Genomic DNA, 12,693 nt, shown 5'->3' on the forward strand with positions numbered 1-12,693 from the left:
TGAAGAATGTATAAATGTCATCAAGAGATTTGAGATTCTGTCCACAAACATTCAAGTATTTGGTTCTTTGGGGATTGGGATTGGGAACCTGGGATTGGGAACATTCTTTCTTAAAAATAAGAAAATAATAGTTGAGAGGGAAAGTTTCTTTTATTCAGTTATTATAGAAATTGGTCATCAGCCAAAGGTTTTAAATTATACACTTTTCAGAAAAAGTAATATATCATGAGCATTTTCACATATCATGCCCAAGAGGTTAAGGTCTTTTAGAGTTACATTTTCACAAAAATTCCAACACTTTGCAGTCCTCATTTATTCAAAGTGACTGAGATTTTTTTTAATGGAACTAAATTATAGTTATGAGAGCTATAAAAAGCCAGTGAAAACCCATGGATAAGAAACATTCATATACAAATACACTAAATTTTGAAGGGGGAAAAAAAGGAAATGAAAGAAGAGCTAACCACTATTTATTTCCCATGCCGAGAGACTATGTAGGAACTTCTTCCCCAAGTAAATCTTATGTCTGAATTTTAAAGATCTGGGAGATTCTTGTGAGAATGCTGAGACAGCAGTGCTGACAAGTGTGGTTATAATTAGCTCAGCCAGCACTTAGTTACTGCACTTCAGTCTCTCATGGGAATAAAACAAAAATTCTATAAAACAGCAAGATCTGTTGTCTTCTATCAAACCCATTTGAAATCTGTTTGCCCAGGTAATTTGGTATTCTTTAAAAATAAAAATATTTTTTATCAACCCTTTCATATAAAAAACACCTTCATATAAAAATACCTTTCGTTATAGCACATCCTTCACATATCCCTAAGCTTCCTACCTAGCAGGACTGAGGAGCACCCCACTATACAAACGTTTTCCTGATCAGTGTTCTCCAATCCCATGTACTGGCACTTTCTTCCTCTTTCAATTAATTTGTTATTTTGTATATTTTTAATATTTACTCAGTTGGTACAGGATGTGTCCACCACTAGGATTTAATCTTCTGGAGAGCAGGGGTCTTGGCCTTCATCTCTAACACCCTGCATAGTGCATTTCACCGAACAGGAACTTAATAAATGTCGAACTGAATTAGATTGAATTGATAAAGTGAAATATTTATTAAGAAAATCTTAGGGACATTATTGAATGTTTTTTTTTAAGCAATCGGGGTTAAGTAACTTGCTCAAGGTTACACGACCAGTTATTTCTGGGTGTGGTGCTGAGTGTCTGAGCCCAGGATTCGATTTCCAGGTCATCCCGACACTGGAGCCGGTGCTCTTACTCGCTGTGCTACCTGGCCGCCCCTATCATTGAATGTTTTAATAGCAAGGCTTAAAAATTTATGTTTTCCTTTGAACTACACTTTGAATTTCCCCTAATGGTAGTGGATTCATATTATATTTTACAAATATTTAGATGACACTTGAAAAAATTTATCACTCTTGATGTTCTTAAAAAAACAACAACAACAAAGCATGCCACCATGGGGAATGGGGGGCCCGGGGGGGGGGGGGGGGGGAGTGTTGAGGATGGAGGAGAGGGAGGGGGAGAAAATTTGGAACTCAAGGGATTGTGGGACTGAATGTTGTAAACTAAAAGTAAATAAACAAATTTTTTTAAAAGAAAAAAACCTTAGAGCATTGCTTCTCAACCATCATGCAACAAAATAGTATGAGGGCTATTTAAGGAAGAACTATGGTGATTATTCAGTTCATGATGTGATCAGAGAGAATAAACAAATCTCCTAAGGCAGATAACATCTTTCCTCCCCTCCTCCTATTCCAAAAAAAAAAAAAGCAGCTGTATCCAACAAAAGCTGAATTGGAACTAAAAACAGTCAATCAACAAACATTTATTAAGCGTCTACAATAAGGTAGACAGTGGATATGCAGATTAAAAAGTTAAACAGTCTCTACTCTCAAGGAGCATACATTCTATGCTTCTGTTCAGTTGTTTTCAGTTGTGTCAAACTCTTTGTGAACCCATCTGGGGTTTTCTTGACAAAGATACTGGAGTTTGCCATTTCCTTGTACAGATAACTTTGTAAATGAAGAAGCTGAGGTAAACAGAGTTAATGACTTGCTCAGGATCACACAGCTTCTAAGTGTCTGTCTGCATCTTCCTGACTCCAGGCCCTACACTCTATCCACTGTGCCACTTAGCTGCCCTTACATTCTACTGGGGGAGATAATATGTACATATATAAGTAAATTCAAAATAGAAATGGAGGGTACCAATGGGAGGCTCGGGAGAGGCTTTTTCATTAAAGGTGGTGCTTGAGTGGTAGCTTGCAAAAAAAGAGGGGTTGGAGAGCGAGTTTTGTGCTCAATTTTGGACAGAACATTAAGCTAGAAAGTAATATACATATATACACATATAATATATAAAAAAAGAAAGCTGGTGAGCAGACTCAGTCATGTTATATGAAAATCAAGGTTTTCGTGTTACCTGCTTTTGTGATTGGAAAAGATAGAATGATGTTGGGTTAGGGCTAGGGAGGGGGGTTGTTGTAAGGCAAAGGACAGGAATCATTTAACTTCTGTTGGGTGTTTGTACATAGGACTTATGGTTTGGGACAGATGACCTCACTACTACTCACCTGTAAAATGAAGGGGATGGACTAGATAATTTCTAACTCTGTAATTTCTATGGAGTTATGATTCTATGCAAGGGTATAATAGGCTAGCATCTTATAACTGAACATTCAACAATTTGAAATGCTGAGAAATCACAATGAAACTTATCTTTTTCTTTTTCCTTTGCATGAGTAATAAATCCATTTTCTCCCCATTGTTGCATGTTCAGATTGTTCTCAGGTGTCTTTTATACAATGAAGCTATTTTAAAGGAACATTGTTTTTTTCCAGGAGGAGCCAAGTGCACAGGTGCTATCTTGGATTTCTTCTTCACCAAACAACCCCCTTAGCAGAACTGTTACGTGCCCTTTAATACTGTTATTAAATCCTGCTTAAAACAAGTGAAAATATTCATCCAATAGATTTCGAAAATTGTATTCGATTTTCATTTGCTAACTTTTTGTTTCGAAAGAAAGTTTCTTTAAAAAATTTGTACAAAAAGGTATCTATTTCTCTTCTTATGTGTTGTCTTCATTTCACAGCCTACGTTTCCTGTAGGTCCAGCACTAGGAACAAATGCAGCAATTAGTTTTGCTCCTTACTTAACACCTGTAACCCCTGGAGTTGGGCTAGTCCCTACTGAAATTCTACCCACCACACCTGTTATTGTTCCTGGAAGTCCACCTGTTACAGTCCCTGGCTCAGCTGCTACTCAGAAACTCCTCAGGACAGACAAACTCGAGGTACTTTCCCTTAATATTCATGATGAGAAGTACATTTCTATACTAGTGAGTGCATAAATAGTAATTCAGGTCTAGTGAAGCAACCATGCCAAAAAAGCAAAAAAAGGCAGGCTTGTTTGTAAATATAAGTATTAGAAGGAATTGGACTCTGAGTGAATTAGAATTTTAATAATAACAAAAATAAGATCCACAGTGCTTTGTTCAGTTTACATGTTTACTTTCATTGGACACATAACGGTATTGTGTTTAGTAAACAGGTGAAAATTTGGGGATTTAATAAAAATACCTGTAGACTATTAGATTTTTTAAACTAATCTTCAAGTTTATTATAAAATGTGATTTTAAAATCATTTTAGCAGTTATAATGCATAATTCTGTTGTTCTAACTCAAGGAAACCCCAACAAATACTTTGTCTATTGAGTTTCCTTTTGAATCTGAACTATAGAATTCATCCATTTATTTTATATTTTACATTCCTTATGGTAGAATTGGTCACGAATATAAAATGTAAATATTATAGCAGATTTACGGAGGAATTCACTTAAATCTACCACCAGTTTTAATTTCTGTATGCTTTTGTGTAAAGGTGCTTTGAAATTATGCTGTCCTTTGTGTTAAGTCATGAGAATATGTCCTTTCAGCTTGTATTTGTTTGAGTTAAATACACGTTGGAGTATTTGCCTGCTAAACGCTAATGGCAATGAGATGTTGAGATGCTTTAGAATCTAGACTTTCAGGCTGCCACTATTTAAATAAACCTTTTCAGAAGCTTTTATTGGAACCATGTTTCTTTTTCACTCATAGTATTCAGAACAAAGCATATACTCACCTTACTCATACACATCAACGCCTAGTGTATATCAGAAAAGTTTTTCACACACAAAACAAAGGGCTTAAAAATGTTGTCCTGACATTATCATCTCCCACCATCAATTATTCCAATCTTCAGTACTTATCAAGCAGATACAATATGCTGGACCTCACAAACACAATTGAAATATGGGACAGATAGGACTGCCTTTGAAAAAAAGTTTACAAAGGAAAGTTGTGAAAGACTAATGGGGAAAATTTTAAGCCCCACATCCTTTTTGATGAGTAATTCTAATATACAATGAAAATTAATTGCCTTTCAAAAAACTGCAAAATGTTTTGGGCTCCACCTACTGGCCTCACAAGAGAACTGATGATGAGCATTGTACAATAATAGACTAAAACTGCTGAGTCAAAACCAGGTGATAGGGATAACCAGACCTTCATAATATAACATAAAATTGAAATGGCCTTTGGCAAAGCAGGTTTTAGTTTATTTCAAGTGAAGAACAAAGCCTACAACAGTAGAGTATATCCCCCCAATACTATTGAATAGGAACATTTAATGAGTACAAAACATGACTAAAGAGTATTTTCTTTCCAGCTATGAAAAATCTTTACATGTAATTTAGGGGAAAATCTAAATAGTTTTCTCCTTTACGTGTTACAAGCTAAAGACATAAAGTTCACTAATGTTCTTAGCAAGAATGTTCAAGCCTACTTTTTTTTATAATATGTTCAAGAAGTATGTTTGATTTTTAGGAAGCTTGCATTTCACACCAAGAACTAAGCTCAGTTAAACACTTTCATACACCGACAAATGTGATTAAGGCACAAAACACTCCTATAACAAAATAACATTTTACTTTTAGAATTAAAATCTAAAGAGAATTTAAAATTTTATGAGTCTTTTTTCGAGGCTACTGACATTAGTACTAACAAATTACTGAGAATTTCTTATTTCAAAAGAGATTTTGCTTTATATAGTAAAACTGTGTTGAACCAGAATTCTTTGGAGATGACGTGTTCTGCTTACTCGCAATTCTGAGATGAGAGTTGAGGAAAAAGCCCTTTTTATTTCAGTGCTTCCTTTTGGAAATATTTCTAAAACATAGTAATTCACTTCCGTGTGTCACCCAGTATACTATAGTGAGCATAACTGAATCTGTCTTTGATGATTAAGGATCGTATAGTTCATTAGGCTCATAATTGTAGACATTGATTATTACTATACATAGCAGGAGTGCCTCTTACCTTGGTAGGGGGAAAGGTAGGCTTATTCCCTCTTCCACTGCCCCCTTTTGTTATATGTAAACTTGTAGGAATCCAGGGCAAGCCATGGAAATGTGGGAGGGCAAAGAAGAAATCATACCTGGTTGCAGGTGAATTCTTTACTAGGACTCTGATCTCAGCTCATGTTCTTATTATTTATCTCTTCATCCTAAAAACAGAGAATAGCGAAATACTATGTTTAATTGAGGTTGGTTCATATATCTTCTAAGTTTATATAATTGGTTTGTTGAGTTCTAATTAAATAAGACTTTCTCATGAATGGAATGGAAGGAGCAACCATTAACAGGAGAAAAACCACACCATTCTTCCTTTAAGAATGTGTAGGCCATTGCTGCCATTTGGTCCATCGTCTTCAAGCTCTCTTTTCTGCCACATGTTTTTAGGTGTGCAGGGAGTTCCAGAGAGGAAATTGTGCCCGAGGAGAGACTGACTGCCGCTTTGCGCATCCTTCAGACAGCACAATGATTGATACAAATGACAACACTGTAACCGTTTGTATGGATTACATAAAGGGTCGTTGCATGAGGGAGAAATGCAAATATTTCCACCCTCCTGCACACTTGCAGGCCAAAATCAAAGCTGCTCAGCACCAAGCCAACCAGGCTGCCGTGGCCGCTCAGGCAGCCGCTGCAGCAGCGACAGTGATGGTAAGTGAGCATCTCTCCAGCTTTGCCTTTTACCACCTTCCTCCTGCCCAGCCATGGTTCCCGTAACAGTAGGAATTCTCCTTAGGCCACATTCCCTTCGTATTGCCCTCAACGTAGCTAGGAAATGGGGAATGCTGCTATTATTTCTTCCCTATTGTATTAGTTTCTTCAGTGTTTACCCTTCCTTTGCTATTTCAGCACAATAGATAAACCCCTTGGGTATAGAGAGTTATTAAATACTTCCTGCTCTCCTGTGCAACTTTATTTCTTAACCTCCAGATTTAAATGTATCCGTTTAGTTTCCTGATAACAGGGAATGGAGGATAATGGGATACAAGAATATTATCAAGCTATGTGTTTGTGGGGAACAGTCATAAGGATGCTGTGTTGAAAGCATTGACTATATAACAAGTGAAGGTTTGGGCCTTATGTCTTCAGAGTGGGAAACAAAAAGCAAATGAAGTTAATTAGCTTCATTGAGTAGCAATGTTGGAAACAAAGTTGGACAAAACAAGGCAGACATTTCAGGCTTTTCTCAAAATTTCTTCTGCTCTTACCTGGTTGAGCATAGCAATTCCAAATTCATTTCTACTGGTATAAGAAATCTGGCCTGCCAATACCTTGCTTTAATACAAGAAAGGTCATAGGCAATTATTTCCCCTTTAAATGCATTTCATATTAATTATCTACCAGCACTTAATTAAGGAACCTATCAAAATGACATATGTGATTTTTGGTAAACTTAATAAGATAATAATGTGTAATTTATACATCTTATGTCCTTGTTTTGTCCTTCAGGCCTCTTTCAAAGGGTTGCTATTTTTCATATCTTCCTCATTCTCATTTCTCCTCTCCCATATCATTTCCTCTGAACTTATCTTCCTAAATGCATCTGTATCAATGGAGCCTTGTAAAAAATATAATATTATTTTATAATATTAAAAAATATGTTTCTTTTTTGGCAAATGAATTCTTTTGGAACTGGCTTTATGAAAGTAAGAAGTACTGTAATCATTAAGTAGTTAATTATCATTTCCACATATGAAAGGGCTTTTTCTTTAATAAGGCATTTTATATACTTTTTTTCAAAGTGAAAAACACTTTAGTTTCAGCTTTCTTAATATCTTATGTGAGATGTCTTTTAATTATATTTTTATTTTTTCAATTTATAAGGAATTCTAAGTTTCCAATAGATATATGAATAACACAGATATATAGTGTTTTCCTCACACAACTCTATGAGGCAGATAATGCAAATATTATTTTCTCTAATTTTAGAAATAAGGGAACTAACTTTAAAATCGTGTAAAAAGTTACTTTGGCACTCCCAATAGAAAAAAAAAATGAAAAATGACTAAGTTCCTAGACTATGCCATAAAATTATATTCAACCCCTAGCAGAGATGAACTATGGTATTAATAGTAAATCTAAGTTTCCATAAATCTTCCTGAGCTCCAAACATGGAACTCAGTTTACATGCCCAGGTGACAAGGCCTGATGGTAGCAGTTCACAACACAGTTGTAGGGAATATGTTCATATCACTAACATAAATTCAGGAAAGCTTTTGCAGTAAATGTAGCACAAAAAACTATGGTTTCTTGAATTGTTACACTGTGTCTAAATTCAGATTCCCAATGGGAATTCTCTGTCTACTGAAACAGAACCCTAAAAAATGGTCTAACAGGAAGAGAAGCCACATACCCTCTCTAACAAGGATATGTAAAATACTGCAGTTGTCACATCTATTTAGCTGAAGTCAATTGCAAGTTTTGTGGATTCAGTTGGGTGAATCAACATGTTTGTCTTCTAATGCTAACGCTGCCAATTCACTAGAGACATACTCTTCTATTTCTTTATATGAAAATATGAATGTGAATTGTGACTTTTATGATTAATACAGTCAAATGGTTCCAATGATCTAGTCACCTAGTTTGGAAATGTAATGAACACACGGAATTCATTCAGCAGTTACTACTGCCTAGGAAGCAAACGAACTAAGGAACAAATTTGCAGACATTTGAAGTTAAAATGTAACTTGGGTTTTTTTTTTTAAGCTCAAAAAATATGACTATAAAACAATTTAAAATTTCTAGCCTATGAAAGGGGAAATTTATTCAACAAAGCATTTATTAAGTGCCCACTATAGGCCAGGAACTGTGTTAAGTGCCAGAGATACAGTGCTTATATTTTATTGCTGCTTTTGTACTTCTTGAACTATAACAATCAAAAGATAATCCATTTCCCCCCATAGAAGTTTAAAAAAAATCTGTTAAGTTAATAGGAGAGAATTTTCCTGGGTAATTATATACAAAAGTGAACTGCTTTTTCATTCAAATCAATTTTATTAACATATATAAAAACGTAAACATCCTTTAAAAACCTTTGCATCTGTTATACACATTTCAGTTGTTCATGAAAAACTCATAGAAACTGAATATAGTTGGCCATTTTCCCATCTTTTTTTTTTCAAAGTTGAAATCTGACATTCTGTTCAACCTTGCCAGGACTTGCCTGGCCTCCAAATTCTGTTCTCTTGTGCTTTGTCTCCTGGTCAGACCCTGTATAGACCCTCAGTTTTCCTGTCCTGGCCCTTAGCCCTTATTCTGAATACTGAATCCTAAGAAAACTTTATACTAGCAACCTATCTATATTCTATTCATGAGAAAAAACTGGAGAGATATAGAACTATAAAAGTACAGGATAAACTTTAGGAACTGGACAAATAGATCTAAGAAAGGTTAGGATAAATGGAATTGTGTAATCTGTTGGTTCTCAAAGTATAGTACAGATCTGTGGGAGTCTCCAAGACCCTTTTAGCAGATTTAAGAGGTCAAAATGCTTTTCATAAAGATGCTAAGATTTTTAAATGTCTAAAGATAGCAAATATTGATAGATTTAAGTCCAGGGTCGTGCTGGAGCTAACTTAAACTGGCCCACTCCTCCATTTATATATATAAAGTGATATAGACAGGTGTTAGGTTTGAGATGTAAATAAATTTCAGATAATATAATGCTTTTTACTAAGGAAGATAAGGAGATATAAAGATCTTTAAAATAGGGTTTCACTGGGGTAACTTGGATGTCATTATTTATATGGATTAGACACATAACTTCATTTCTAGTCCTGATTCTAGGTTTTGTACAGAAAAAAAATTAACCCAATTAAATTAAGGGGGGAAACCTTAACTTTCCAATATCAATATTACCAAGAAAGCATTTTAAATTGCCTTTTCCTTCAGTCGATGCCTTGTTTTTTCTCTTTTTCTCTTGCTGCCGAGGGGTCATCTACTATTTTGGCTATTTGAAGAAGGAATGCATTATAAAGCAGATGTAACTGACAACTCTGACTAAAGAGAAACAGGCAGCCTTTGGGTGTTGGTGCATTTAGGTCTCTAACAACTCAGCAAAGATTCCTTTCTGAAACAATAGTACTGTAGTGACAGCACATTCCTTTAGCAAAAGCCTTTATTAGCTTGAAAAGCAGCAATATGTGTCAGGTCTGGCTGGAGTTTGGGATAACATGGTCCCTGTGATGCTGTGAATTTAGAGAATTAAGTTGAGATTTCTGTCAGCAAAGCTAATTCTGGAGCGACTTATGCATTACAGTCTCATTCAAACCTTTTGTAAACGTGTAGAAAATGTTAGCAGTGATAAGAAGCAGGAAGGCTTAGCAAAGGAGGGCCTAGCCTGGGTTCAGGCCTTTGGCACATACTAACTGAGTGATCAAAGGCAAGTCACTTGACCTTAACTTGTCCCAGGCTGCTCTCTAAGGAGTATAATTTGCAGGGTGGTGCAGATTATCTGAATTGGTATGGAGAGTTCCCTAAAGTAGGAATCTCTTAACACCAATGAAATCACAGATCTGGACCGATTCAATCTGGGTCAGATAGCAGAAAGTGGCACAGTTGAGTGGCATGCTTAACAGAACCAAAAATGGGGCTAAGGAATTAACTGTCTCACTAACAGCTGGACAAGGAAGGCTTAGTGGACAACACAGGATGTCAAAACAACAATGATAAGACAGCCTCTTTGTCTAGAAGAAGAAGAGTGAGATATAAGGACAAGGTTTGGTTCAGTATGGCAAGGAAAGTTTGTGTGGATAGAAACAGTGAAAAAAGGCTAGATAATTCAGATAATTCAACTTGTTTATTAAGCCCTGCTTATGTGCTAGGCCCTGGGGAAAAAACAAATAAGTCACATGGCCCAGCACCAACCTTCAAGAAGTATAGTACCTAATAAGGAGGATTAGGCAGTCTACCCAGAGATAAAATATTGCAACATACTTTAAAAATTGGCAGCTAAAGAGATGTACAGCGAAGGGGTCTATGCAAAGTTCTATAAGATATTTGAGAAAATAAAGATCATTTTCAGAGTTGGAATAAGAAAGAGAAGGCAACTCTCAAGGGAAGCTTTCATGGAGTTCAGGGCTGGGGGAGAGGATGGCATCTAAGAATTTCAGCAACAGGGGTACTTCATTCTAGAAAAGTTTTTTTTTTTTTTTTAGGATTCCTAAGGTTGAGTGAAGGGGTTAGTTTTGCTGCATAGAAAATTAGAACTACTATAAAACTCCCAATAGTCCAGAGAAAGGCAAATGATGATTCTAAGGCCATTGAGAAGGGTCTGAAGCACTAATGGTATGGCATGCCATCACTTCCAACTACAACTTTTGTTTTCTTTCTTCTTTTCTTTCTCCTCCCTATTTTTTTTTTAAATTCTTTGCCTGAACAATAGGTCTGCCAAGGACACCAGTGGTTCCCATAGACATTATTGAGTCCTGCTGGTTCTTTGGTGCTAAAATAAGAGTAAAATAATCAGAAACTAAGTTATACTCTGGTACATGACAAAAATGGACGTGTTACTTGAAATACAAAGATAATTGAAGGTTAGGTGTGCTAGATTATCAAATTCATTTTAATTCCCTTTAGAAAAAGAGGATGTGTTATCATTGATTAAACTTTTTTTATGTCATTCTGGTAAGAGGGAAATAAGCCTCAGTGTTTTAAACAAACAAGTGACAGAAGCAATATTATAATATACTAACTTCTCTGGTAGGAATTCACCTGTCTATCCAGTGTTCATTTTTTTAAAGCAGAAGCCATGGTTCATTAACAGTGGCAGCCATTGATTCTAGTGTATTCCTTCTACCCAGATTCCTTTGTTCATCTCTCATTTAAACTTCTTCTGTATCCATTCTTCTTTCCAGTCTTCTCTTTAGCACTCAGTCACCCTGAATATCTTTTTCTTCATCAAACATTCCCTGTCTCCTAATTTCCTTGTGGGTTTTTCCTGCTTTGACTATCTCAGCACTTCTCTCTCTCTCTGTCTCTCTGTCTCTCTCTCTCTCTCTGTCTCTCTCTCTCTCTGTATCTCTGTCTCTATCTCTCTCTTCCATATTTTTTAATCAGAATTTTCAAATGTTGGTGAGTGACACTTTGTTTATGAACGAAAATGTGGCCCATCACGTGTCTCGATTCAGTGTTAGTCTGGCTGCTTTTCCATATTTTATTTATTTTCTGTCTGCTCTTCCACATCTGTAGTTTAGAATAAATCCAACATAAAAATGAATTCCTTAACTAAATATGAGGGGCTTACCTATTGTGCTGCACAAAAAAAGATTTTTTTTTTGTTTCATTTATGGCAATTCCTTCCATCCTATGTATTTTCACAGAATGCTATTATGCTACTATGGATCTTTGTAAAAACTAGAAAATATTAGCAAAATTTTCTGTTGTGATCTAATCAGATCAACCTTTGTTTTCATTTCAGCCCCTTAAATGCAAATATTGGCAACAAAGTATGGTTATGTGCTAAATATGTTATTTGGTTTAAGCATTTTAACAAGTCTGCTATTTTTAGCTGTTACTCCTTTTCTAACCATCAGTTCCATGCTCTTACTAACTCAGTCACTGATCTTTCTAAATATACATATAAATTTACAGAATATAGATGAGTATGGTAGCTCAGAAAAACTTATATTGCTAAAAAATAAAAAAGTGTCATTTTCTCAGTATATTGCGGTAAGTGAAAAACACCTAAGCCACAATTCCAAATGTAGTAGATACTATCGAATGGATGATAAGTTAGTCAATAGACACAAAAATTTTAGTATGAAATTGGGAAAAATCAGAAACAAACTTTAATTCCAAAACTTGCTAAAATCAGAGGGGTACTTCACACTGCCAAGTCCACAATGGCAAAGTAAAATGGAGAACTGAGGCAATTATCCACATAATTCAGCCAAAGAAAAAGAAAGTCCCAAACACTTTTGCTTAAAAAATTTGGTGTTTGTTATTTTTTTTTGCCTGAATTTTTTTGTCCCAGTTTGTCACTTCACTTTGCTACAGTAGATTTGGTATGAAAACATGTAATATTATCCAACTTGGGCTGCATACAATTATTAGATTATTTTTGACTTGACAACTAACTTATCAGAAGTTCTTCTAAATCAACCCATGTAATCTCTAAGATTTTTGCATTTCTGTGAAGCAATATAAAAATGCTTATGGTGTGTATGCAAGCTGCTGTTTTAATTAACTTTCCTGAATTTCAAACATCTATATCTTACTCTCTTATATGCTTTTAACTAAGGTATAGTAGATGCATTTTTGCTTCAATACTAATTCAAG

At 35.4% G+C, this 12,693-nt stretch overlaps 1 protein-coding gene across 7 annotated transcripts in view; it reads left to right on the top strand.

The window, feature by feature from the left end:
• MBNL2 (muscleblind like splicing regulator 2) overlaps positions 1-12,693 on the top strand; it is a 193,976-nt gene that overhangs the window by 143,371 nt on the left and 37,912 nt on the right. For all 7 annotated transcript variants that reach the window (XM_069064147.1, XM_069064144.1, XM_069064141.1 and 4 more), the window contains exons 4-5: positions 3,115-3,315; positions 5,803-6,066. In XM_069064147.1, the coding sequence (XP_068920248.1) occupies positions 3,115-3,315; positions 5,803-6,066 (465 nt within the window). The remainder of the gene's footprint in view (positions 1-3,114; positions 3,316-5,802; positions 6,067-12,693) is intronic.

This window comes from Petaurus breviceps, unplaced genomic scaffold (genome assembly GCF_028583685.1).
Source record: "Petaurus breviceps papuanus isolate PSGF00001 unplaced genomic scaffold, PetGlider_PUasm1.0 90625, whole genome shotgun sequence".
Classification (NCBI taxonomy): domain Eukaryota; kingdom Metazoa; phylum Chordata; class Mammalia; order Diprotodontia; family Petauridae; genus Petaurus; species Petaurus breviceps.